The 27,686-nt window shown below is 41.1% G+C and overlaps 2 protein-coding genes across 2 annotated transcripts in view; both read left to right on the forward strand.

Moving 5' to 3' along the window:
- The first annotated feature begins 88 nt into the window (after positions 1 to 88).
- LOC140341230 (urokinase plasminogen activator surface receptor-like) lies at positions 89 to 12,554 on the forward strand. Its single transcript, XM_072426792.1, has 8 exons — positions 89 to 189; positions 5,842 to 5,903; positions 7,329 to 7,442; positions 8,430 to 8,579; positions 8,842 to 8,988; positions 9,072 to 9,215; positions 10,766 to 10,891; positions 12,316 to 12,554. The coding sequence occupies exons 1-8, from the start codon at positions 89 to 91 to the stop codon at positions 12,552 to 12,554; spliced, it is 1,083 nt and encodes a 360-aa protein (XP_072282893.1).
- A 5,960-nt stretch (positions 12,555 to 18,514) lies between these two features.
- Positions 18,515 to 27,686, forward strand: part of LOC140341231 (urokinase plasminogen activator surface receptor-like) — a 20,862-nt gene continuing 11,690 nt past the window's right edge. The window contains exon 1 of the mRNA XM_072426793.1: positions 18,515 to 18,563. Within this exon, the coding sequence (XP_072282894.1) occupies positions 18,515 to 18,563 (49 nt within the window). The remainder of the gene's footprint in view (positions 18,564 to 27,686) is intronic.

A 27,686-nucleotide genomic window follows, 5' to 3' on the forward strand; every position in this document is an offset into this window, starting at 1 on the left:
TACTAGAAAGATCACATACTTTAATGTACAGTATGATTCATGCATAGCTGGATGCCAGGATATAAACTCCCGTGCCTGGCCAATCAAGATGAGCAAAAATCCCAAACCTGGAATGGGCCAGGTGAAGGTGCCAATGCCAGTGATAGAGCGAGGAGAGATGAATTTGGATCAAAAATTGGGAACAGGAAGGTAAGTTTGTCTTATGCAGAAGATGCCAATGCCTTCTAAAATATGCACTTTCTTATATGCAATTCTCAGTGACCGGGTGCGGTGTGAATGAATTGTCAACACACAATATTAACAATATTATTAGAAAAGGGCATTTTTAGAAAACAGTTTTTTACTTAACATGATCACCATGTGCTTTACTGCATATCATTGCAATTATTTCAGATATAAAATGTTTATCCTGGGACTTTGGATCTTCCTTAATTAAAATAAGAAATGTAATGTGGACAGTGGGAGCTCCTCATAATGAGCACAGCCATAGGAACTTAGCACAGAGATGGTAAGTAGATGGTAAGATGGTAAGTCCATAATAAAGGGCACCGCAGGAATTAAGACCCTCAGAAATAGTGAAAACTCCTCATATAGGGTACGTCAGGTGTGCAGACTAGTTTTGGTCGAATATCTCACTATTCGAATCGACAGCTATTCGGTCGAATAGGGGGATATTGTTCGCGTGATGGAATGCCGAATTCGAACACCATTAAAGTCAATGAGGGGGAAAATTCGGGTTATTTTTTGGGACTATGTAGAACTGCAAGAGCAATCGGGGAAACAGAGCTGACAGCTCCACTCCCCTGATTGCTCTTGCAGCCCTAGCGTAACTATAGTATGTGTTCTTGGATAGAGATTCTCTATCCAAGAACACAGGGATCCCCAGGCACTAGAGGTTAAATGAGGACAAGTCTCCCTTTATTCACCTCTAGTACTCTGTGATTGGCTGGGGAAAGGAAAATCCTGATGACGCTTGAGCTGTAATCAGGGTTTACCTTTCCTCAGCCAATCAAAGAGCATTAGAGGTGATGAATGGGGAGACTTGTCCTCATTTAACCTCTAATGCCCGGGGATCCCACATTGTGGGATAACCTGTAAAAAAGTAAAAGTTAGTTACACAAATCACACAGATTCAATGAATTACTTTAACATTATATCCTCTTATTTTAACACATTTTTTACACACGAATTTGCAAAGTCGAATCCCGTGTTTTTCAAGTTGGGTCTATCCAAATTCGAACAGCTATATTCGGGTCGAATATAAGGACAACCTGAATTTGAACCCCAACACTAGTTCAGACCCAGGAACCACAGATATGATAGAAGCCCCAATAATGGGCACAGAAGGAAATCAGACGTGAGAATTAGGCACAGAAATGTTTATGCCCTCATAAAGGGCACAAAAGGTATACATACCAGGGAACTCACTACAAAGATGGTTGAAGTCCCTCATTTTAGCACAGCAAGTCCCTCATGATAGGCCCAGTGGATATACAGACCTGGGAACTCATTTCAGGGGTGAAACCCTTTATATTGGGCACAGCATGGGTACAGACCCAGGAACTCAGCACTGAGATGGTTGGAGTCCCTCATATTGGGCACAGCAGGTGTAATGACACAGAAACTAAGTGAAGGGATGGAACAACTTTTATTGGGCACAGCAGGGGTACAGACCAAGGAACTCAGCATTGGAATATTGGAAACCCCTCATAATGGGTACAGCAGACGTACGGACCCGGTACTCATCACAGAGATGATTCGAGTCTCCAATACTGGGCACAGCAGGTGTACAGATCCAGAAATGCAGCACAGGTTTGGAACCCCATATATTGGGCACAGCAGGGGTACAGACCCAAGACCCCAGCACAGGAATCTTGGAAACCCCTCATAATGGGTACAGCAGACATACAGCCATATGTCAGCTTTGGGTAAACTGACCTTTTAAACGCTGGACCCCATGACCCCTTATCTAGTATCTAGAGATATAATAGAACCAGAATATTTACACTTCAAATGTCAAATTTGCCAGTAATTTGAGGAATGAAATCACACTTTCAAGTAAAGTCCACACACAAGGAGTATGTTTGGTCCTAATGATTGATTTGATTTTTAAATAAACACCTTTGGTTTACACAATGAAGCAAAAATGTGCTCTTTGTACACCTTGGCATTTCCCATCTGGTAAAAACAACTGAGCGTAACAACCGACGCCATAATCCCTGGGGATCCCCCAATCCACACAACGTCATCGGCAGCGATGAGCAAATCAATTCACTCATTTCGAGTTGTAGATAAAAACTTTTTCCGAGCCCAGCCTGCATTGTCCAAATACCAAATTCAGGTCGTTTTTTATGCTCTCTCTGCCCGACACGCCCAGTGTTTTTGTGTCACCTGTGCTGCATTCCACAAACACAGAAAATAGTTTGCACTCAGAGAGACCCTTGCCCTCTTTTATTTCACAGTCTGATCACTGTATCTCAAGGGGACAACCTAGATCAGGGGTGCCAAACTCAAATACACAGAGGGACAAAATTATAAACTTAGACAAAGTCCCGGGCCAACCTTAAAACTTATTGAAAAAGTTGAGGAAATTTTTCCTTCTCATTATATATAAAACCTTTCCATATGGAAACAAAGACGTTTTGCTTCACATTCAATCTGGAACAAGCTTATAATAGAGAAAGAGACATACATTTTTTTTTATTTTATTTAAGAAAAAATCTTACGCCTTTTTCTCTATTTGTAGCCTTCTGAGTTAAATTTCAATGGTAACCTGTTTGCACAGGCTAACAATATTAATAACAATATTCTTCTGTGAAAATCCAACCATTAAGTCCATGCCTTGGAGTAGCAAGGAAAAGTACAGCTGAGGGGGAGTGCTGGAAATGTCAGACGCGTCCAATGCGGAGCTAAATCAGTGGCCCACCGCTGAAACGCCCTCCTAATTGAAATAGCGCCTGCATCTATAAAACAGTCCAATGTGGGGCCACGCATAGGCAGAGAGCCCGCTGGTCTATAGACTCGAGTGATGCCGGAATTTGTGATAGCGGCGCTATTTCAATGCAGTGGTGGACACGCTGCAGTTCATTTTTAGGATTCCTTTGGGGGCCAAAAAAAGGGCGTTGGGGGCCAGACTTGGCCCCCGGGCCAGAGTTTGACACCCCTGGCCTAGATGGTTACATATTACCAAAAATAATATATTTTGGAGATAAAAGTTTGCCATCAGCATTCAACTTTCTTAAAGACCAAACTTTTAAATGTATAGGGGCAATGGTATCTCACTTCCTATGAGTAAAGTGACCTTGTTGCTAAAAAAAATAAATAATACAAGCTGAGGTCTATTTTTTAAAAAAAAGGGCAGGGCCACTGGAAAGGTAAATATCAAAATGGATTTGCCCCATGATGTGCACTGCATATGGTGTTTGAAAGGTTGAAACGAATGCATGGCTACAATGGGAGCCACCAAATTGACCAAAAATGTATTTCCAGACTCCGGGCTTTATTGTAGAAGGTATCAAGGTGGCCGATCATTTCTGTGTGTGGCAGATCTGGCACCCTCGCCTATCTGTTTCCAGGCTCTCATGCCCTAAGAACCCATATCAGGATGGGCATGGAGAAGCAAGGGTTGGGGGGATCTGATGCCTGAAAGTCTTCTCTTTTGCTCTGAGAGCTGCCATCGAAGTTCACCGCCATCGAATATTCGCAGGTTGTGCCCATGGGTACTTTCTGTCCAATTTCAAATCTTATAATATACAAACAACTTGAAGATTATATTGAACTAACTAACTGTCAAAACTACCCTCATGACTGTTTGCTTGTCTTTCACTGTCCAATCCCAGTCCAGGGGGACCTGGGCTCATAGTAAGTGGCTTGAATGATTCTGGCCTTTAGACTGAGGCCATCTAATGGCAGAACCAGGTACTGCAGGGGGAAAAATGTAAATTGAAGGTGAATATTGCAGTCAAAGCTGACTATAATTGTATAATTTTATTGTCTCTTATCTTGGCTAGAGTTCTTCTTACTACTTAATACTAACCCAACCCCCCTACCTGCCCACTCCCTTCTCTCTTTATAAGATTGTCTGTCCTGATAAAGCTTTGGTGTAAATCTGTTATAGGTATGGAGGTGTCAGGCTCCTTTCTATAATAATCTGACACCGGCACGGTTCACATAAAAGCTATTCAGTAGCTGTCACAGCTATCAATGACACAGACAGGGAACATTGGCTTTGTGTGGACAGGCGTGTTCACAATGCGCAGAACATACAGCGACTGCGTTACTAAAAATATTTCAGAGGTGACTGATCAATCCCGGACAATTGTCCCAGGGACAAAAGAACAAAGTAAAAGGAATGTCTTGGGTTAACTTACATTTTTTGACATTTTTTTGTTTTTTACAGTTCATATATTTTATTTGTTTCAAGGCTTGCACATGATTCAGAAAACTGTGCAGTCACTGGATGCCTGTACACCCCAAAGGGGGCAAGTAAAATTTGAGGAGCCTCCTAGTATTCACCAAGGGATAGACCATGGTAATTGGGCATTGGGGACACCCAGACAGGCAAAAGCGGACAGCTGCCAAAAAAAGAGATGAACGGAAACCAAGAATCAAGATTGTGGGTTCTTTTTTACAATAAAGTAGATACAAATAGCCTGGGAAATATCTTAAAGGGAGACCAGAGCTCCACCCACTGGCTGAAATGGGAACAGAAACTGATATATATATTTTTTTTTTTTTTTTTTTTTTTTTTGCTCAGGAGACAAACTCATCTTGGTTTCTGGTATCTGATAGATAAGTTGGGAAGTTTGTTCTACCGGAGTTCTTCAGGACACAGCTCAGCTCTGCTCTCCCACTGATGTGTTGGACCTCTTCAGAGTGACCACTCTATCCCTAACACAAAAGTCCTTCTCTATAGCATGCAGGCAGGCAATAGGCTTTTCTATTCAGGCTGTGACACCATAGCAAAAAAAGAAAAATCGGTGTTAGGCTGGTACAGACCCACAGCAGGAATAAGCATTCATGTTCACCCCCCAGCAACCATTTATGCATCAGCCCTGCAGCACTGGTTCTTTGGGACCATTTCAGACTCCCAGTGGACCGCAAAGTTCTGCCATAGGCCCAACCACATTCCCAAACACCCCCATTCAACTGAATTGGAGCATTTGGAATTCAATTGTGCACAGGTTTGCATGTAGCTGCAGTTGCAGTGGATTGTAGTGCAGTGGTGATGCAGATTGGACAGCAGGCAGCTCATTCGTTCTTCATTGGGCAGCCATGGGTAAACACTACCTGCAGTGATTCAATGGTATAAGGAAGCCGTAACCGCACCACAACTTCACCACCAGTCTGCACATAGCCTTGGGGGTCTATTTATAAAGCAATGAACCTGATATTCACTAAATATTCTCTGATGGAGAATCTTCCACGTCCATATGTTCTGGCAATGGCAGTGATTTCTGCTCAAGCAGAGGATGTTTGGTGAATGTCAGATTCACTGCTTTATAACTAGACCCCTAAGGCTATGTTCAGACTGGCAGTGAGATTGTGGCGCAGTTACCGAGCATATAATGGTTTGGGCAGCAGTGAGCTGCTTAGACATTGAACTCGCTTTGCTTTGATACACTTCAGGGTCTATTTATAAGTATTTTCACCCAAGATTCACCCAACTTTTAACCAATATTTACTCATTTTCAAATAGAACTCAATTGTAAAAAAAAAGTGTAAAAATTGGATGAATCATGGGTGAAAATAGAAAAAAATTTGTAAATCTTGCACCTAGCGATTGTCCCCCAGCACAATATTTATATTTTAGCATTTGTCTTCATTCTCTTTATTCTGCAGCCTAGGACTGTCAAATATGCAGACGGGGCAGAAAAGCCGAAAATACCAGCAGGGAGGGTCAGGTATCAGGGAGGGCGGCAGGTGGGAGGGGCGGTACAGCCAGGCAGACCAGGTGTCACCGAGACAAATGAGTCAACCGATAAATAAGGAGAATTTGTGAAAATGGGGACCTTGCTGATTCTTCCTCTCCTCTGCGTCTTGCTGCCAGCCGGTGAGTACAGTGCTAAGATTTTGTAGATTTGGATAGAGAGGTGAGGGGTTAGAAGGTCGGTGAGTTTTTATTGGTGCCTGCAACAACGAAAAGGGAGATCCAACATTTTCAGGTGTCACCGGAACTGGAATGGAGGGGAAATCATCCAATGGGGACACCAAAAGACGCTCACTGATCGCCAATGATACAGTCCATGAGTCCGTACACATGGCTGGTCTTTTATAAACCTCTGGACTGATGACCAATGGGATTGTGAAAACATTCCCGACCTCCGACCACCCATGCGTGGTCCTGCACATGATCATACGTAGATTGAGTCACCAAGGGATCATCATATTATTACTCACTGACCAGTTTTTCACACTGGATTTCCCCCACTTTTGGATCTGATAATGGTGACCCCCAACAATGGGGACACAGACAGTAACAAATCCCTACTAGGTAATTTAAAGATCTAGAAAAAAATTCATTTTGGATTGTATGTTATATAATATATTGCAAGATGAAGCTCCGGCATCAGCAACTATTGTTTTAGTATGATATCTGTGTATTCCTTCTTGAATCTGAGTGTGATCTGTGTATTTGATTAAAAAATGTATTGTAAATTTTTTCCTAAGCTGGAACTTCCTGTGATGAAGACCGGTCAGTGCTGCTCTCTCTCCTTGTGGAGGGTGAATGGTCTTGTATCCGCCCACTCCTATAGATTTCTGCAGGCAGCTTGTAGTGGGAGGGTCTACTAAGCCCCTCCCATAGATCTGTCCTGTAATAAAATCAGCTCTATGTTCATTATGACATCATTATATAATATGAAAAACAATTTGCCTTGGTATCAGCAATCAGTCTTCATCAGAGAGGGGAAGAGGGAGGGGCAGTGATTGAGGTGGCATTATTATGGCATCAGAAATCTCTGGTCCTCATACCAAGTAAACTTTCTTGGCCCCCATGTCTAAAAGTTCCAGCATTACAAAAGTCAAGCTCTTTTAATCATGGCCTGGTATAGAAGTACCCTTTGCCCCTCTGATGATGGCCCTGCCCCATGCACCACTGCATATCTTGCGCTCTGTGTACAACACAGAGAGGACCAGGAGCCAATCAAGTGTGCTGCATGCAAACATGTTGCCATGCTGATTGGAGGAAAGGACATAGTGAGCAGACTGATGAAGTCCTCCTGCTGCTCCTTCATTGTCCAATTAGCAATCTGGGGCTGGGAAGAGGATTCTGCTGTATTCTTCCAATTCTATTACTGATTTTGTGATAATTTTTTAACTCTCCCAAGGTCTTTCATTGAAATGTCACCAGTGCTCAGGATATCCATATTACTGTCCGGAGTCTACAGAGATATGTACCATCAACCAGACCAGCTGCATGTCGCAGTCCTTTACCGTTGTAGGTATGGCATGGAACATTCACCAGTGTGACTTTCCTAACATTCATTTCTGAGTCCAATTAATACAGCAATGGCTGAACTCCATGGTACAACCAGAAGCCTGTGGAGCATGATAGAAAGGAGCGGGAATCTGGTCATGTGACCTATCCAAGCCATGTGAATGGTTCAAATCATTTTAACCTGAATCTAGGACTCTGAGCTCCCTATAAAAGTAGAATGGGATTCAGCTATAGGTCAGAATAAGGACATTTCTATAATCAGCATCCAAAAAGTAAAACTGACAGTCCTACAATTCTCTATGCTATACAAATAATTATTTGATATCCTTAAACTTTTTCCTGTTCCCTAAGTTCTCATTACCAATCCATTGTTATGAAGAAATGGGGGATCATCTGTGGTCCTAACACACTTCCTGTGCCAAAGCAACGCTACTCCTGTATAGAGTACAGTGAGGGCGTTGTCACCCTCAGACAGGAAGTGTGTTACCGGCAAGATTAAAAAGAAAAAGAAAAAAAATTCAGCCACCACATCTCAGCTAGGATATGTTGGCACTGCCAGTCCTGTTGGCATGCATCATGTTAGGGCTGCCCAATGCATAAAGAAAATGTCCATGCTGTGCTTCCAAATACACAAAACATAGCAACGCAGCCAATTGCCAAGTGTTGCCCTTCTTTTGCACAGCATTTGCTGTTTTCAATACATCTGCAGTGCCATTAAGAATAATTGGCATCTCCACATGCTGGGGCAATGCCAAATACCAAACTATGCCATACATAGTGCCAGGCCCTTCTCTGCACCCTGCTGGCAGGGGAGAGGCTTTTCTACTCAGGCTGTGGCTGCTTCTTACAGAAACCAAACTATAAGCAGCCCTGCAATGCCATAGTGGGAGGAATCCAACTGACCTGCCTGGGGTGGGGAGGGTTTCTAAAAATGCAAATTAGAAGAAAATAATCTTTTTGATACTTACCTGACACTGCTTTCTTCTTACAGAGAACGGGAGGGTCCAAGAATGGACGTACAAGGGCTGTTCTCAGGGACTCCGGTGCAATGAGTCTGTGTATGTGGATCAGGGGTACAAGAAATCCTATATCAGTTCTCAGTGCTGTATCTCGGATATGTGTAACAGTGACACTTACTACGGTAAGGTAGCCTGCTCCACTAGTCTGACTTATTATTGGCCTATTGCTATACCTGTTCAGCAGAACATGGGCTGGACATGGGAGAAGCAACACAAGAAGCCAATCAGGAGCGATAGACAAGCTTATCAATATGCTGCTTCTCTTTTCTCTGTCCATTCAATGGTTGGGGAATGGGCAGGACCTGTAAGGGTTATTAAACTGCAGAAGTTCTCTTGCCCTGCAGTGTGGCAGAGCTGATAACCATGACTGATCTTTTTTTCCAGTTCGTGTGCCCGTGGCTGCCCTCCAATGCCAGACGTGCCAGGGGAACAGCACCAGCTGTGCCATCTCCAACCTGACCACCATCCAATGCGCTGGAATGCAGGATCGATGTATGACCGTCACCACAGTGTATTTCAATGGTGAGACACGTGGCCGGGGATTTGGGTGGTCCATGCGTGTTCCCTTCCCATACCACTACCCACATCTTTACCCCTCTTCTGTATCTTTGCAGTCTCCAGCTCGGATGTGGTGATCAAAGGCTGCGGAACCGGAAATCTTTGCGGACGGCGGTTGCATTATAACAGCGGTGGGGTGAAAGTGTATTCTGAGATATCGTGCTGTGGGTCCAACAACTGCAACCAGGGGGTAAATAAAGGTACGTCGTGCCAATCCCAGGTGTACCCATTTATTTATTAATGGGCTACAGAGGGTCAAAGTTGTAGAAATTTGATTGGTTTGGACCTTTGGGCCAATTGGATGGTTTAATTACCTTATCGGGTCGAATAATGCTAGAATCGAGTGGCCGGCATTGGTATGAAGGGGTAAGACCACAGCAAAGATTGACCAATAAGGGACATTGATTTGCAGAATTTGATAACCTTCAAATAGAACTTTGGCAAAATCAAGTGATAGAATTATTTTACCTGATTCTAATTATTTGTCCCCCAGTGTGGGATGGACATATTGCTGAGAGAAAGGGGCTCCCTCATTGGCTGAAATACTGTAAATGGGCATTTTCCTGTGTAAAATTTTTTCACAAAGTTGAACTTTACGTAAGTCCAATGTTCGATGCTCATGATGGACTAAACAAAAAAAAAGATGATCTTCCTAAACGTAAATTAGGTTTGGCAGTGGCAGTGCCAGACATCCAGGAACCTGGAAATCTTTGTCAATTAGTTTCTCCAACAACATCCTATCAATACATGATTATGGTACATGGCTTGGTGATCTTGCTGGGGCAGGATAGCCTAAGGCAAGAAAGAATTGGGGCAGTTGACTCTCTCCCAACAAACGCCCATCAATACCACTCAAGTACTGATTTATTTTTAACAAACATAGCGGGTGCAGCCACCCAGGAACCTTCATCTAACCCTGGCACGGCCACCATCATGCTTATTATAAATAAACAGGCACTTGAGTGGCTTTGATGGACAGTCGGTAACTGCCCCCATTCTTTTCTGATTCAGGTTGTTCTGCCCCAACCAGACCACGAAACCATGCACAGTAAACATGCAATGCCAGGGTGTTGGTGGGGAAACAAGCAAGAAAGAATGGGGGAAGTTGATTACCGACTGTCCATCAAAGCCTCTCAAGTGCCTATTTATCTTTAAAAAGCATGGTGGTGGTAGTGCCACCCAGGAACCATCACTTCATTGTGGGTAATGGGAGATTCCATTGGTTTCCCCACCAATATCTTGGCACTGCATGTTTTTAATAGTTCATGGTTTGGTGGTCTTGCTGGGGGAGGACAACCTCAAGCAAGAAAGAATTAGGGCAGTTAACCACCTTCCACCAAATCCTCATCAAAGCCATCCAAGTGCCTATGTATTTTTATCATGGTGGTGGTTTATTTTGTGTTGGGGGGGTAAATGATGGTCATATCTTTACAGTAAAGAGCAAGTGTTCTTTGCCACCCACCAGTAATAAAAAAATGCAAATGGCACTCGCTATTTTGGCTCCACCAATGGAGAGATATAATGACTGTGTCCTGTTGCGACCCCGGCTCCCCTCCTTCTACTCAAGTGGCATGCACAAACTCAAGGGAAGACCCGACTCCTATTGTACTCCATGAGAGCATGATCTATATTCACACATTACTAGAATACATACATATGAGGACCAATGCCTGTAAGGTTATAATACTCTGTCTATTTTGTGGGCAATGTGGATTAATGGCATAATATACATTTTTTTTGTTTCTACCAGTTGCGGTGAACACGACTCTGAATGGTCTACAGTGCTATGCATGCAATGAAACGGGCAAAGGAGAATGCAATTCACCGACCACCGTCTCATGTACTGGAAATATGGCCTCATGTTTGGATGTAGTAGGTAATGTTACGTCTTCACTTCCCATTTCAAGCCTTCATATGCAGGGGAAATACGTATGTCTATCAACAACTTTGGATGGTATTCTTTCCAGTTCTAAGCAGGAGCTCTGATGCGACAATATCCAAAACAACCAGAGTTCATTTTAATGTAAAAAATAAGGAAAGTTATCTTCTAATTTGGTTTGGGTTGCTAAACATTGCAGATTGCTCCTTCTCCAACCATAATGTGTAGATCAATGTTCCCAGACATAGTGCTATATGCTTACAGAACCTTAATCTACCTTCTATTTTAGACCTAGGGGCACTCACCTATGTTCATTTCTAGTTCTAAGACCATGCCAATACTGACCATGCTGGTGTCATTCAAGCGCTGGTACCAAGGCATCGATTAAAATGATTCCAAATGGTACCAAGGTATGGATGCTATTCAGACACAAGCCAAGATAGGCATGAGAATGATGTAATTCAGTTATGAAGTTAAAAAAGTTAATTGGATCAGAATGCCCTCATTCAGGTTCTGGTACCAAGACACAGATACGAATGGCAGTATCAGGTATTGGCACCAATACATAGATCAGAATGGTCTAATTTAGGTATTCATACCAAGACATGGATCAGAAAAGTATCATTCTGGCACTGGCGCCAAAAAATGGATTGGAATGGTGTAATTTAGGTACTGGCACCAAAATGGCATCACTTAAATATTGGTATAAAGACTTGGATCAGAATCCATCATTCAGGTATTGGTAACAAGACATGGATAAAAATGGCAGCATTCAGGTATTTGTACCAAGATATAGATGAGAAAAATGTAATTTAGGTACTGGAACCAAAATGTGGATCAGAATGGCATCATAGAGGTATTGGTACCAAGACATCTGAATAGTATAATTTAGGTATTGGTGGCAACAAATGGATCAGAAAGGTGTCATTTCAGTAGTAGCACAAAAACATAGATCAGTGGTAAAGCCATGGTTCAAAATGGCATCATTCTAGTATTGGTACAAAGACATGGATCAGAATGGCGTCATTCTAACATTGGTACCAAGACATGGCTCAAAATGGCGTCATTCTAGCATTGGTATCAAGACATGAAGCAGAATGGCATCATTCCTAGAATTGGTACCAAGACATGGATAAGAATGGCGTCATTATAGCATTGGTACCAATACATGGTTAAGAATGGCATCATTCTAGCATTGGTATCATGATATAAATTGATATCATAGTGCCCAAAGATACCATGGTACAAATGGTGTCAGGCACTGGTAACATGACCAGAGAAGATATGCCAAAGGCTCAGTCCCATACCTGAACTCTACTGTGATAAAGGGCACCAGTCATGAACTAAATTAAGAAATGGACTCCTGTATGTATGCATTATTCTGATAGCTTCACAACCCTCTCCTGTGTATTTTTATCCAGGTTTTCCTCGGGGGAACACACTACTGCGCGGGTGCAGCTCCTCAGACGTGTGTTACGGCTTATCGGCATCCATGTCCCTCCAGCCCAGTCAAAAAATGTACTGCTGCAACAGCAAGCTGTGTAATAATGGAAACATTGCATCATATTTCAGTTCTGGGCTGACCATTGCACCTGGAAGTGCCCACATCGTAGCCATCACTTTGTTGGCATTGGTGCAAACCCTACGGACGTTACTATGAACAGTCATCACGTTAAAGGCCAATTCCTTTCATTCAGAAAATTTAACTATTTTATCAACTAAGTTAATAAAAAAAGTTTCACAGATCATTCACCAAACTGCTTTTTCAAGTTTGTAAATAAATTAAATGTTTATCCTGAACAACTGTTCCTTTTCTGGAGGCACATTGGAGGTGTTTCTGCAGGTGATTCAGTGATGGAATATGGCATTTTTTCGGCACATTCAAGTACTTCATGTGCTTATTAGGAGAGTTATGTGTGAGTCATTGCAGCTTTTATTCTCATCGGAACTATAAATAATGAAATGATTGTGACATCTTTAATGATGGTGCCTGGAGGGGTTGGCTTACGCAGAATGCTTTTCTTTTCCACTCCGAATTTTCTTAGTCGCGTGACCGTGTTTTGTGTCTAAAAATATGCTTGAGTTAAATTTAGCTTAAAATCTGAAATTTTTATTTTAAAACTGATTTTTTGAAAAGAACTCTGATATAACTTTAAAGCTATTAGTGAAGTCTGGTGGAGACCTACCAGCTTCTTATAACTTTTGGGAAATCCAGTGGTGGGAATGTCAAGTTGCTGTAATTGTTCTTTTCTTATCAATTATTTAGGAGTTTGTAAGCCAATGATTGAATTTGTTTCTTAGACCTAGTTAGGTTTTTTTCATTTTTGATCCAATTCAACAATCAGATCTAAAGTGACTTAGTAAGTGACGTAAAAGCTGAAGGTTCTTAAAGCATGGGCATCATCAGTGGCCATGCAATGGCCGAAGATGATCACCATGCTCTCAGAAGTTCACCATGGATCATCAGTGAGGAACGTAGTGATTATGGGATCCTGGACCTGCCATCACAGGTAAGTCTAGGCCATATTAGCCTAATATGTGATGCAAACTTGATTATGGAGGAAGCTCACCACCCACCTACAAGTACAGTTCCGCTTTAGGCAATCATTTTTAGGTCCTTGATTGGACGAGGAGCAATCTGACATATTGGTAGGCATCAATCTAAACTCAAGTTGCAGGGATTGTTTTAGATCACATGGCACCCTAAATAAATTGGGGGTCCTAAAAGCACAACATTCCAGCTAACTTCATCCTTGCCATTCTATATATTGGGTTCTAGAGATGGAGGAGCCATGGGCATATGCCTAGTTACCCCCTGGCCCTGATAAGTCAAGTAATGTGTAGGAACAAGTGATAAAATCCAATTGGAAATATAATCAGTTTTATATGGAGAATGAAGATTGGAAGAGTAAAATATTATTCACGTGTGCCGTGTTTAGGGGCTTCTGACTAATCAATTGCCATTTTGACAATCAATCAGACTGGTTGGTTGAACACAAAATTGGCCGTGGTTTGCTCATGTGTACTATGCTTTTCACATCCCTAATATTTGAATTATATTTCCATTTCTTTCTAAGAATTGAATCCTAAGCTATTGAAATACATCCTGCTCTTTCCAAGAAGTGAATCCTGAGCTATTGAAATACATCCTGCTCTTTCCAAGAAGTGAATCCTGAGCTATTGAAATACATCCTGCTCTTTGATTCCTTATCTCATCTGATGATGGAACGTCAGAAGCCAGTAGCAGCAGGATAACCCTAAAGATAACCAAATTGATAATAAAAGTGAAATCATGTTCTGTAAATGTATAGCTAAAAAGTAAGGGAGACACTGAGAGCTTCCTTGAGCTCCGCAGGGGTGGAACCTGGACAAAAAGGAGTGGCATGAATAATTTGATTATTATCATTGAGTGGAATCTAGATTAAATTAGGACAGGAATAATTTTTTCATATATTGAGTAAGTTAAAGGACAGATCAGTTATTCACTAGCAGTAACCTAAAGCTGAACTTTGATCACATTTTTGTGCCTCCAATTCTGTAGGCATGTAAAAAAGGGAATTCAGCTTTCTTCACATTCTGCCATTTCCAGTCAAAAACTTAATACAAAAATGCATTCCTCTGCTTTGGTAGTGTGACCCCCCTCTTCAAGGTCTTCACCTACAATACATAACCAGTGGCGAAGAGGGCATGCAAGGAAATCAAGTGCCTGTCAACATCCCACAGCTTAATTTTCGGACTTATTTTCCTTTTAAGCCTGCTGTGGGAAATACAAACAACTTGAGCTATTACTGAACAATTTACCCCTGGGGGGTCAAAAATTTCCAACCCCAGCATGGCTAAACCAACATGTCAACAATTGCATTTTGCAAACACATCATAAACTAAATGAAGAATTTTGAAAATGTAGGCAGGGAAATACTGATTTTCAAATTCAGCAAAACAGCCCAGTCTATGAAATGTCTACAAAACCTGTTTAAATAGCTGGAGAATATTTTTGGAAGAACTACAACCATATTTAAGCATAAGAAAAAAAATCTTTGAAAACAAACACGAGTGCAGGGGAGTAAAAATATTAAAACAATTTATCAAATGGTACAGTATGTCACATACCTTCCTTTGCTAAAAACTTTTATACATTTATATAAAGCTAAATTTCCAGCACTGAATTGCTTCATTTACAGCTATGAATGTAATGTAGAAAAACAATTGTTTTTTAAGGACAACCTATCATCAACCTACGGTAAATAATCAGGAATAGAAAACGCAAGTATCTTAAGGTTAATATGCAAAGTTCTGATACATAAATGTATATTTTTATTAACTTGTGAGAAGGCTTGGAACTTGGAAAATTTTACCATTCCAGGAAGAGTCAATTCCTTAATGTAGCCGCCCTCTGCATTCAGCCCTCTGCTTCATTCTTTATGTATTTTATGTAGATATGTATTTTTTTGAAGATATGTATTTTATTTTTTATGAAGATATGTATTTTTGTTGAACAAATAAACGAGAAAATTAACAATACAACCTCAAAGGAACAATACACCAATACAAGTAACAAAAACAAGCAAAAAAAGAAAAAAACATTATACAGTATAACAATTAAGCGCATTAGCCCCCTCGGCTTCTGATCTGTACTGGCCCAGCTCATTCTCCCGTTCACCTCTCTATTTGACATTTTTAGCTACTGGTGGAGAAATAAATGTTAATCATAGAACAAGTCCCTTGAGTGACATCGCCGTCAGGTGAAGAGTGGCCACCAACTTGGATTACAGTATAGGTGCGGCCAGTCACAGGTAAGTTAGTGGAATGCAACTGGAACATTGGCATTTGAAGAAAAAAAATATTTGTTGAAATCCTTTCGTCATCTATATTCAATTAAATGTTTCATGTTTTTTGAGGACCATAATGACTTGTATTAAAAATATCTGAACTAGAAGGACCGGTTGCAGAAAATATTCCAGGCACATACATGTGGACACCTAGACACTGACATTTTCAGCAGTGTTCTCGGTACCAGAGAATGGAATCTGCATTTATAATCTCATTACACGATGACATACCTTACCACCCATTGACGTATCAGATCATTTCCTGAATTCATATATTACAACATGCTCTGTGGGAGTGGTGGGATAACCTTATGTCTTAAGTAGGTCTAATTGGAGGATGGAGCAGCATGGTGGCTCAGAGCTTAGCACTCTGGTCTTTGCAGTGCTGGGTCCCAGGTTTGGATTTCAGCCAGGACACTATCTGCATGGAGTTTGTATGTTCTCCCTGTGTGTGGGGGGGTTTTATCCCAAAAAATGCTATTATATTAATTTGGCTTCCCCTCGAAATTGAACTTAGACTGTGTTAATATCATATAACTATGGTAGGGACATTAGATTGTGAGCTCCTATGAGGGACAGCTAGTAGCATGACTATGGACTTTGTAAAGTGCTGAGTAATATGTTGGAGCAATATAAATACAAGTATATAAAATCAGGCTGCTGCCTCTACAACCCAAATCAAATACAAACTAAAAAAAAGTCACAAATTTATTTTATTTTGACCACACAATTGTGTAAAGTCCAACTCAAGCAAATGTTTTTTTTTGTTTTTGGAACAGGAGATATATCCAATCCTTATCAGCTTGTTGTGCCACCAATCACTTAGCCATGTCCAGATTTTATTAATTTATTATTCCAGGGAAAAGGGGTATTTGTAGCCCCCATTGCTACAAATGAAAGCCTGTTCTGAACTACCAATGGAGTGGCACCAACAAGTTTAAAAGGAATGACAATAGATTGCTGATCAAGGGAACATCCAAGTGCCTCACGGGATCATATCCTTCTTGATCCCAAAAACATGCCATTAGGTTAATTAGCTTCCCCTCCAAATTGACCGTACACTGTTTTAATAACTTATAACTATGGTAGGGATATTAGATTGTCATTAGACATTAGATCAAGAAGGATTTTTTATCCTGTTGGGGTAAATTAAACCAGGCTATATAAAGATCTTCTTATTAATCAAAAAAAAAAAAAAAAATATATATATATATATATATATATATATATATATATATAATATATATATAAATATATAGATATATATATATGTGTGTGTGTGTGCGTGTGTTTATTTCCCTAGTGAACTTGATTATTTATGTCTTATTAAACCTAAATAACTATGTAGCCATTTTCTACCAATTTCCTCTTTCCATAATTCCACAGGAGCTCCATTAAAGGGTTCCAGGGCCCAAAGGAGCTACCTACAAACCTTTTCATGGATCTCATCACAAGCCACATGACGAGCATTTCAGAACTACTATAGAAATAAAGCAAAATCACAGGGGTTCCTTCTCTACTCAAAACTAAAACTAAAATATTTTGGTGCAATTGATTTAAGAAGGGTATTGCTCCTTTCATCTGTCCTGGACTTTTACTTGTGCCAAAAAGCTGCCCCTCATTAACCTCATTATTTTACTTTTTTTTCACACACAAAAAAATAAAATAAACAGAGGATAAAAAAAAAAGCAAAATAAGAATTGAAAACAACAACAAATACATACAAAACAAATATATAAGGTGTAAACATCCCCACATGTCCCCTCCCTGCCCAGTAATACCATTCTACAGTGATCCATAAATCAGAGCTGCACCCTTTGTCGGACATGCTGCACTACAAAGCGTTGGCATGCCGTGCAGCACAATGCACTGGAGGTATTCTGATGAAATGTAAGAGATGTGTGCTGCGATAACTCACTCTATATCCAGCATGTTGCCACAATGCACACACATGAATGAATCCTCAATAAAATAAATAAAATCAATCTGCTCATCCTTTGTAACATTTTTTCACACTCAATGTATTTAATGTCAATATATTTTTTACATTTTATCAAATGCACTTTTTATTGCAGTAAGGTCGGTGTTGCATGTTTCGTGCACCTATTTTAATGCATACTACTGCCATGTGTTACCATGCAATTTATTTTAAATGGCACTCCAATGTATGTAATCCATAATACCAATAAAGAAGGCATTCCTACTGGCAGGTGCACTCTGTTCTGGCCATTTAAACAAACAGCTAAACTTTTTGCAATGCACATTATCATGCTACAAAAGTTGATGTGGAATGCCCTAAAAATTGGAATAAAAGAACTAAAATAACCAATCATCAGCTTTCACCTTCTTTACATTACTGTAGTTTGAGTAATAGAAGGCATTTTCTCATTGGTTGTTCTCTGTTACTGCACATGGTGTTCCTACATTACCCAGTCCCATCTTTCTCACTTGGCCCCATTTCAAGCTCCATCTATTGTTGGAGCCAAATATCAGAGCGTGGTATTCATCTTGGGGGAGGTGATCCGCCCTGTCTACAGGTGAAGTATCATAACTGTAAAATTTACTGTTTTCTCTGCATATTTGGAAGGGGAGGGAGTAGGTCATTTGAAAAAGAAAAAAAGTGAGGAGTGTCTCTTTCTTCGCCAAACCAGTTCTCAGTTATGTCTTCGATTGTGTAGAGTGTGTCATTCAGCTGGGAGACGAGTGAAACACGAGGCTCCCCCCCAACAGACCCGTCCAACGTTGGCTGGGGGGAGATAGCCAAAAGGCCAAAGCTGGACGCGAGGTGACCATGGCCGTGGTCTGGAAACTTTTGCTGCTCTGGGTCAACTTCACACATGGTAAGTGGTCCTGCCCTGTACGATACAGACATTCTTATATCTGAGGCTCTGTGATGGGTGATATACATCCAGGCGCAGGGCCATGGTGGGGTATTATGAAGTTTTGGGGGCCAACTTTGCCAGCCATTTTTGTTCTTGTTTTCAAGGATCAATTTACCCAAAAGGGGTATTTTAGATATAAATGGACCTTGGAGGCTTGGCTATGAGTTGGATCCTTCTTTCCCAATTTGTTTCAAATTTTTGGGATGTTCCTGCCTACCTTTTGGTGTCCCAGCTCCCAGCAGAATAGTTGGGGCCCCTTTTTTCGGGAACAGACCATGCAGGCATGCAGATCCAGAAAACACAGAAATATTACCATGAGATCTTTGTAGGGGCATCCCCCAGATGTTAAAAAGAACTGTCAGAGGGTTACAACTTCCAAATACAATTCGGGTGGACTGTTCCTTGCAGCATTGATCAGCACCACACCGAAATCTGTATTGATTTTTGTGATGCTGCATTGGTATTTTTTTTACAGTTTGTATTGTTCCAATTTTCAGTACTGTTCTGGTGAAGTAATAGAAAGGCAATGTCCACCTGAACTTCTCTAGCTGTCATACTGAGCTTGGGTAGTCTCTGAGGCATTGGCATGGCACAAGAGGGCAAATCAAGAGGTCAAGCCTCACTTGGATCATTGTTTCTTAATGGGGAACCCTGGAAATAACTACCAGGTCTTCAGGGAACCCCTTCTATAATTGCTATATCCACAGCTCACAGTACATTAGTGTGGTGGTCAGTGGGAAGAATGGCTCTTACATTGCTGGCCATTGAGAAGAATGTCACCCTTACAGATACCCAAAAAGATCATTGGTGTCATTGGTAACTGACCTAAGAGTCATGAACTGCTCATTGCACAAGGAACCCATAGAAACCTCTGGATGAACAATAGGGTTCTATGGAAAACTGTCTGTAGTCTGTGCTGCTTGAATCAGTAAACAATGGTTGAAGTGGCAATATTTCGGCAAGGCTTCTTTGTGTGTGTTTGCATGGTTCATATTGATGTTACTTGCTGCATGCTTGGAATAAATAGGAGCCAGTGGTATCCAGGAAGCATGGAATTGTTGGAAGTGGGTCAACTATGGCAGCCCACATAGTTCTCTCTATATGTGTTTGGTTTACAGTTTGGGTTTGGGGTTTCAGAATTAGGTAGCCCGATTTATTAAAGATCTCCAATACTGGGGAAGATAAACTATCATGGGAGAACCTGGATGATCATTCATAGCTGGAATGGGTTCCTTAAACTCATTTGCTATTATTTGGCAAATGTTTTCAATCTTGGACCAGATCCATTCCAAATTCTTCCAAGTTCCCAATGGTCTATTTTCTCCAGTCTTGGAGAGTTTAAATAAATCAGGTCCATTATATTTCCTAAAATCTTTGGGAAGGGCCCCATTGGGGAGATTTACCATCACCAAGTAAAGTGTGAATCTACCTAAAAGGAGGGGAAATTACAGTGAGGACCTGTAGCAGTGAGGATTGATCTAATAATGAAGTTGGGGTCACTAATGCCAAGCATTTCAGCTCTCTCCACCCCCTTCCACTCTGTAAACTGGAGGTCTGGAGAAGGTGAGGGCCTTGGGTAATGGCCCAGTTTGCCCCACCTTGTAACCAGCAACACCTGGTTCCGGAGCAAACGTACTGTAGGTGCCAACACACTTTTGCAATTGATTCCCAATGAGCAGGCAGCTTTCACACAAAGCATGTAAATGAAAAAAATTGTAGAGTAAAAAGAGCCAAATATGTAGGTGGGCCGGGGGAGCAAGAAAGGGATCAGGATCACTAAATAAATCTACTGAAACTTTGAAACCAGTAAAGATACTAAATTCACATTTGATTTTCAATGTTTCAGAGTCCCATCCGGCATGCTGATCGCTACACTTTTTATATTTATCTGCTGCCCCGTAAAATGAATGGAAAGCAGCCATTTACAATTTTTTACATGCCTCCATTGAGGAGATTCATCTTTTCTATTTGTCCAGGGAACCCTGCTGAAAGGACAATTTTAGGACCAACTTATCACAGTGCCATGGAATGCATGTAACATACAGGGATGGACCCAAGTCAGATCAGAGAGGGGGCCCCAAGTCTGTTCTGCACAGGGTCCCACTGTTGGCTATATCCTCTACCAGTAACATACATAATTTTTTTGCGGGCCATTCCCTTTAAATGGAACCCCAATGCACTAAGGCAGGGGTGTCAAATTCAAATACACAGTGGGCCAAAATTAAAAACTAAGACAAAGTCGCTGGCCAAACTTGAAGTTTATTGGAAAAATTGAGGACGTTTTCCTCAAATCTTTTCATATTGAAACAAAGAGGTTTTGCTTAACATTCAATCTGGAACAAGCCTATAATAGAGAAATAGCACCGCTACTACAATTCCCTGCGTCTATAAAACAGTACAATGCGGGGCTTAATGTTATGAGTGTCTGGAACTTCCTTTTCATTGAAATAGCACCGCTACTATAATTTCGTGCGTCTATAAAACAGTCCAATGCAGGGCCATGCATAGGTAAAGAAGCCCCTGGTCTATAGACATAAATGATGCCGGGAATTGTAGTAGTGACATTTTTTCAATGCATCAGCGGGCCAGCTGCAATTCATATTTAGAATTCCTTTGGGGCCAAAAAAGTTCCTTTGGGGGGACAACGTTGGCCCTAGGGTTGAAATATGGAAACAAGGGTCATTAGGGTAAATTATCAGCCCATTCATTTTCAGTGCAACGTACATTAACATATACATCACGCATGTCAATACACCTTTAATAATGGACTCTATAGACCGAAATGGGCCCTTAGAGCTGCCTCCAAAACACGGGGTGGGATGAAATTTTCCAATGGGAACCAATGTTCCAGTAGCAGTAGGTCCTAACCCTTTCCTACTCTTCCTACTATACTTAACAAAACACACGGGTCATACCTACACTAAAAATTATTAGTTAAACTTGTTCTGATGCTGGCCCAATATATGTGTAAGCAAGGGCTTAGTTGTGATGGGTCCAATTGTAAATCCATTGGGGTTCTCCATTCTATATAATTTTCATTATTACTTCAAGAATTCTATATGATCATAGAATTCCTATACTCAGCCAAACCATATTTGGAATCAATGGACCTTATTGATTAAAGTTCTCAAAAACTGCAGAACATAGACTATCATGGGAGAACCTGGGTGATCCAACAATCCTTCCCAGGGGACGAGGGCTCCATATAGTGACGGTATTGGGATGACTGCTCAGGAATAGGGAACTGAGTGAGATTGCTGAAAGGGAACTCCAATGGGTTTAAGGAATCCCCCTTCCAGAGACACAATGACTTTGCTTCCCATGGGCTAAAAGTCTACAATGGTCCTTGAATAACAGCAGGTTGCAGAGTTCTCCTTTAAACATACCGTCATGCTGTTACACATGTGTGTGGAATTTTCTGGCTTTAGGCAGAGTCACGTCATCTGTGAGTTACACAACGTGAACTATATGCAGCCGTAATATAGAGCAGCGTCATGGAAATAATGCGAGGGGCCGAGAAATGTCACTTGGGTTTGCTCCCAGTGTTACCAGGGAGGGGAGATTTCACCCAATCGGCAACAAAATGAACCTCTTCGTTGAGCCGAATGTTCACAAATATCATGAAATACCATCTTTCCTCTCCAAACCCCTAAATGTAAAACCCTCCATATACACTGTGTCCCCAAATGAGTTTTCCTGGCCCTAAAATGATGCGAAAATCTTCTCTCCCCTTTGTGGTCAAACCGCAACTTTGTAACTTTGTAACAAATTGAAGGGTATAACTAGAAAACAATGCACCACAAAACCTTATATGCCCCTACCCCTCTCCTCCAAAAATCTACCCCTTACTTCTCATCCCAGAACACCCACCATGTACCCCTTACACTCCATGCCCCCCCTTTATATACCAAACATACCCTAATCCCCCCAATGAGGCCTCCCAAATATTATGGTTACATACCCATAGTGGGAGTACCTCTTTAATTCCCCCCTACACCACCATATACTCCACACCTGTACCCCTCAAATTCTAGGACACCCCAGGATATACACTGCTATAAATAATACTATCCTGCTCAATAGATCTCCAGCTGCCATGTTTCTGTAGCACACAAGCGGGTGTCACATCTGAAGAGCGTGCACATTGCAACCATAAAGCTGCAGCAGCTATGTTGAAAATGAAGGAGAGCATCGGCACCATTGCAGCCTGTGGTCACCCCATCCCTACCTTCAGCATGGGGTCCCCCTCCTCTGCAGTCCCCTATTCCCCCCATTCCCCTGCAGCTTTTGATCACTTTATCCTGACCTTCAACCTGTGGTCCCCCTATCCACCCCTGTAGCCTGTGATCCCCCATCCCCTCTAGACTCCAGGGGTCACAGGGTGATAGTAACCCCATCATTTATTAACATGCGTGCATTCACCAGGATATAATGCATGTAAGTGCAAAACTGGAGAACTTAGATATCCAATATCCATCTCCTCTTCTTTTCTTTCCCGTGAAGGAATCACAAGTAAATATTACAGTTCCATCATGCAGAGGAAACTACTTTTTATCCTCCCCTTCCCCATTATGCCAGTTCTGCTCTTCACCCGCAAGCATGCAGTCAGCAGATAATACCACCGCCATGGCATTACCACCTATGCCCCAGTAGAAGCATTGATGAGCACCAATGGCTGCAGAATTGGTTTCCCAGATTCCTATATTACATACTACAACTCTTATCATCTGGCTGCGTCCTATGGCATCCAGAGATAAGAGATCCAGAGATAAGACGCTTTGTTTTTACTTTTGTCTATGATAAATTAGATTTCCATGAAATAAAAAACGCACTTTACTCGTATTTACAAAAAATGCCTAAATTCTTGGTATTGATATAGGAGATGAAGATTCCTCTTTTTTAGGGTTTGCAGTCTTGCTTGGTCTTGTAGCTATCTTAAATGAATGATTCATAATAATTATCATTTTTTTGAAATAAAAAGTAATTTTTCAGTATTATTGTGCTGGCAAAGGACATACCCCGGCCAGTCCCTAAACCTAAACTATAAAAAAATAAAATGCAGATATTCCTAATTTCCCTGCTAGCAAATATATTAATGTAGAGAAGCCATTCTCACCCGGGGTTTCATGGAAATCAAGGGTTCTTCCAGAAATTGCCAGGGGTTCCTTGAGTTTCCACCATAAGATGGTGCTTGCATGGGTCCAATACCTCTTAGCGGAACCGGCTGTAAGATACCAAGGGCCTTTTTTACCTCTCCGTCCGGTAATGTTCTGACCTGGGAGGGGGGGGTGGGATTCCTTCTACTAGCAATCAATACAAATTACTTATTTCCCATTGATTCATTGGAGCTGGGGTTCCCTGATACCCGAAATGTATTTTAAGTGTTCCTCAGGGGTAAAAAGGGTTGAGAAAGGGTGATGATGATGGGTGAAAGGTTTAGTGATGTGCAACAGTTTGGAGCATAGATGAGAAATTATAGGGGAACTCATGTGTGGCTCGTATGAGGGCCACAGGGTAGCAGCGTGATTTGGTACATTTGGGTGCATTGCGTCAAGTAGGGTAGCCTAATAAAATGAATGAGCTTAACCCACCTCAGTGCCCAAACTTTTTGGCCCTTCTGGTCATATGGGAAGAATCCAAGCAAAATCATTGGTCAGTTGAAGTAATAATGATCCCACAATCTGTCTTTCCAAGGAGGCTGAGATTTTACCTGGCCAGAGCAGAAACAGTCAAGCAGGGGAGGAATTGGTTAGATGACGCTCCAGACAAGAAATAAGATGGGCTCTATTTGACTTCTCACATGCTCACCGGGCAAGATTTGTTAAAGTTCTCCAAGACTGGAGAAGTATCATGGGAGAAACTGGATGATCCAGAAAACCTGGAATGAATCTGGTCAATGAATCCAGGTTTGCTGGCTCACCCAGGTTCTCCTATGTCTAAATTTTCCAGTCTTGGAGAACTTTAATAAATCAGGTCCATTATGAGAAGCTCACAGTGTGCAGTGATTTCAGAGTAAGTGATTTCACTCCCAGAGAGCATCCTGTACAACTGCAAGATGAATAGAATGGTGGAGGGCAGATTTAATAGCCCGGATTTAATAAAGTTCTTAAAGGCTGGAGAGAATACACTTTCGTCAGTGAAGCTGGGTAATCCAGCAAACCTGGAATGGATTTCCTAAAAGTCAAGCTTTTGTTAGCAAATGTTTTCAATCCTAGACCAGATCCATTCCAGGTTTGCTGGATCACCCAGCTTCACTGATGAAAGTGTATTCTCTCCAGCCTTGGAGAACTTTAATAAATCAGGGCCAATGAATCGTCATTCATCTTGTCCACCTTTACCATAGCTCTATTCCCCTGTGAAACCTTTGAAATTATTATTCATCTCATAGACAAACACAGGGGGTTACAGAAAGCAAAACTCCTCCCTTGCTTGCCGTCTGTCAGCTCACATTCCATATGAGTTTTTGTCCTCTTTGTTTGCTGCCTTAAGCTTTCTTTACAAATTTCCGTAATTTATTTACGTAAAAGAAAATAAAAATCTAAATTTAGCCACGTTGCTATTCCGGCTGGGCGTCAGGTAATTATTTTAGAAATAATGTTAGAATAAAGAAGGCAGCATGGAGTCTGCAGTGCATGTTAACCACTCAATATGGACCAAACAGATTTTACATATCCACTATGGAGATTTTTTTTTGTGATTATTTTGTCATTACATAGTCATTCAAAAATTGTTATAAGAAATAATTTTTTTTATTAATAATATTTTTATTATTAATAATATTATTTATTATATAATTAATAATTATTAATAATAAATAATAAAACAATGATAATAATAATAATAAAATTGTAATATTGGGTTTTTATTTGGTTAAAACTCTATTTTCATTTTATTATTTTATTTATTGATTTCTGTACATAGATACCACTGTAAAAAATGTTAGATTTTAAATATTTTCTAGAAAATTCAGTCAATATATTCCCAAAACATTCAGCCTGTGAATCTACAGGGTTCCTCCAGAGGTTGTTGAGGTTCCGTGTGCAAAAAGTAGTTTGCGCCTCTCAGGCCATTAAAGTGACACCAATGATCATTTTGGTTATCTGTAAGGGTGACATTCTTCCCACTGGCCAGCAATGTAAGAGGAATTCTTCACACCGACCCCCACACTAATATACTGTGAGCTGTGGATATAATAATTATAGAAGGGGCTCCCTGTAGATCTGAAAAGTATTTTAGGTGTTCCCCATGTTAAAAAGAATAGCTGCTTTTCATTAATACCACAGTGATGAGTTCACCTTGGTGCTCTCCTCCTGTCAGAATGCCCCTCGTCATCATGCGTCAGATGGAAGTTGACACGACGGAGCTGTCTGTTAGCCTGGTGCTGAAATGTGCACAGACTTATTTAAAGCAGAACTCCAGGCAAATGAAAAGATACAAATCATTGCAGTTTTCTGTGTAATAAAATGTATGCCGAAGTGCTTATTGGTTATTAAGGAGATTGCTGATTGGAGGAAAGAGCAGAGAGATAAGCTGATCGGTCTTCTGCTTCTTCTTTCTGTCATAGCCTGGGGCAGGGACCAGACCTGTAAGTGTAATTACACATGCAGCAGATTCAAATTAAGATATTCTGATATTCATATTGATGTTCATTTAGACACCTGTATCACCTGGTATATGCTGTACCCACAAGGTTTCTTGTTACGTTACACAGTTGGCAGCATTTCCATTGACTAGAAGTTGTTAGGAGCAGCTTTTCCACTGTCAACCACCTGCGCATGGGAATCGTGCCCTATACATACCTTAACAACATGCTCACAACCAATGTTGACCTGGCCAGCCAGGTAGCTAACATTCCCCAAACTTAGAACACTGAACCTGGGCAGATTCACCCATCACAATCTATAAAGCCTGTACTCACTTGTCATCTTAGATTGGCTGTATATTGCATGAAGGACAGCAGGTTACCTTGTATCACTGCATCTGACAGGTGAATGTGCAAAGTAACTATTGTCTCCACATATGCAGTGAATGTGGCATTCATCAGGCTATAGATAGCATTGGAAGCGCAGTATTTTTCCATTGTGGAACCGAAACGCCCCTCCCCCTAGCTACTCCCCTAGCAATGGTAACGCCCATGAGGAACCTCCTTTACTCCTGCAGGTTATCTTCCTATCCTATATCCCTCCTTACCCTGTAACATACATAGTAGACAAGCCCGCCCGAGGTCTGATTTCATATTTCAGCTTCAATGTGACAACTTGAAGTAAATGATAATTGTAGGTCATTATTCTAGTGATCTTTTCTATATTAGGAGTCTTGTTTAGTCACCTGGCAATGTTCTTTAAACAGAAGTCATTTACAAAGGATTAGGGTTTATCCCTCAGCTTTGTCCTCCCCGCAGTGCTGGACTTTCCAGAGTGCGGCCTATTCTAGCGCTGACGTTTGTAATCCCCGCTAAGAAAACACGTCATTCAGGAAGACAAGGGATCCGGGGAGATATTTACTATGAAAGGTCATTGACTGGTTGGGTCACAATCCCAGGCATGCAGGGTTGGGTAGACGCTATAGAAAGTCAATAATATACCGGGAGATTCTAGAATGTTCCTTTTGTCATTGCCTCAGTCAACACCTTTTGTATCACCCATCACCCATGTGTCACCTATATAGAGAGGCCAGGGGCCACGGGGCCACCCAGGACTGTACAGAGAAAGAACAAGGGAATAAATAATGCCAGATGTATAATGTGCTATAGAATGATATCTGTTATATGGAACATGTGGAGGAGATAGATCTATGAATGAATAGTATGGGGAATGTACTGATACACCAAGAACATGACAAAGATTCATCAATTGGCTGATCACAGAGAGAGAATGGACGGATATTAAAAATATATTATATAAAATAATAATAGATGGATGGATAGATAGATAGATAGATAGATAGATGGATAGATGGATAGATAGATAGATGGATAGATACATTGATAGATAGATAGATGGATAGATGGATAGATGGATAGATAGATAGATAGATAGATGGATAGATAGATAGATAGATAGATAGATAGATAGATAGATA

The sequence above is a fragment of the Pyxicephalus adspersus genome, chromosome 11 (genome assembly GCF_032062135.1).
Source record: "Pyxicephalus adspersus chromosome 11, UCB_Pads_2.0, whole genome shotgun sequence".
Lineage (NCBI taxonomy): Eukaryota > Metazoa > Chordata > Amphibia > Anura > Pyxicephalidae > Pyxicephalus > Pyxicephalus adspersus.

Excerpts from the sequence above, each read along its gene's own strand:
- LOC140341230 (XM_072426792.1), top strand. The coding sequence starts at position 89 with ATGAGCAAAAATCCCAAACCTGGAATGGGCCAGGTGAAGGTGCCAATG. Across the intron at positions 7,443-8,429 it reads GCAGTCCTTTACCGTTGTAG|AGAACGGGAGGGTCCAAGAA; the intron begins GTATGGCATGGA and ends TTCTTCTTACAG. Across the intron at positions 8,989-9,071 it reads GTATTTCAATGGTGAGACAC|TCTCCAGCTCGGATGTGGTG; the intron begins GTGGCCGGGGAT and ends GTATCTTTGCAG.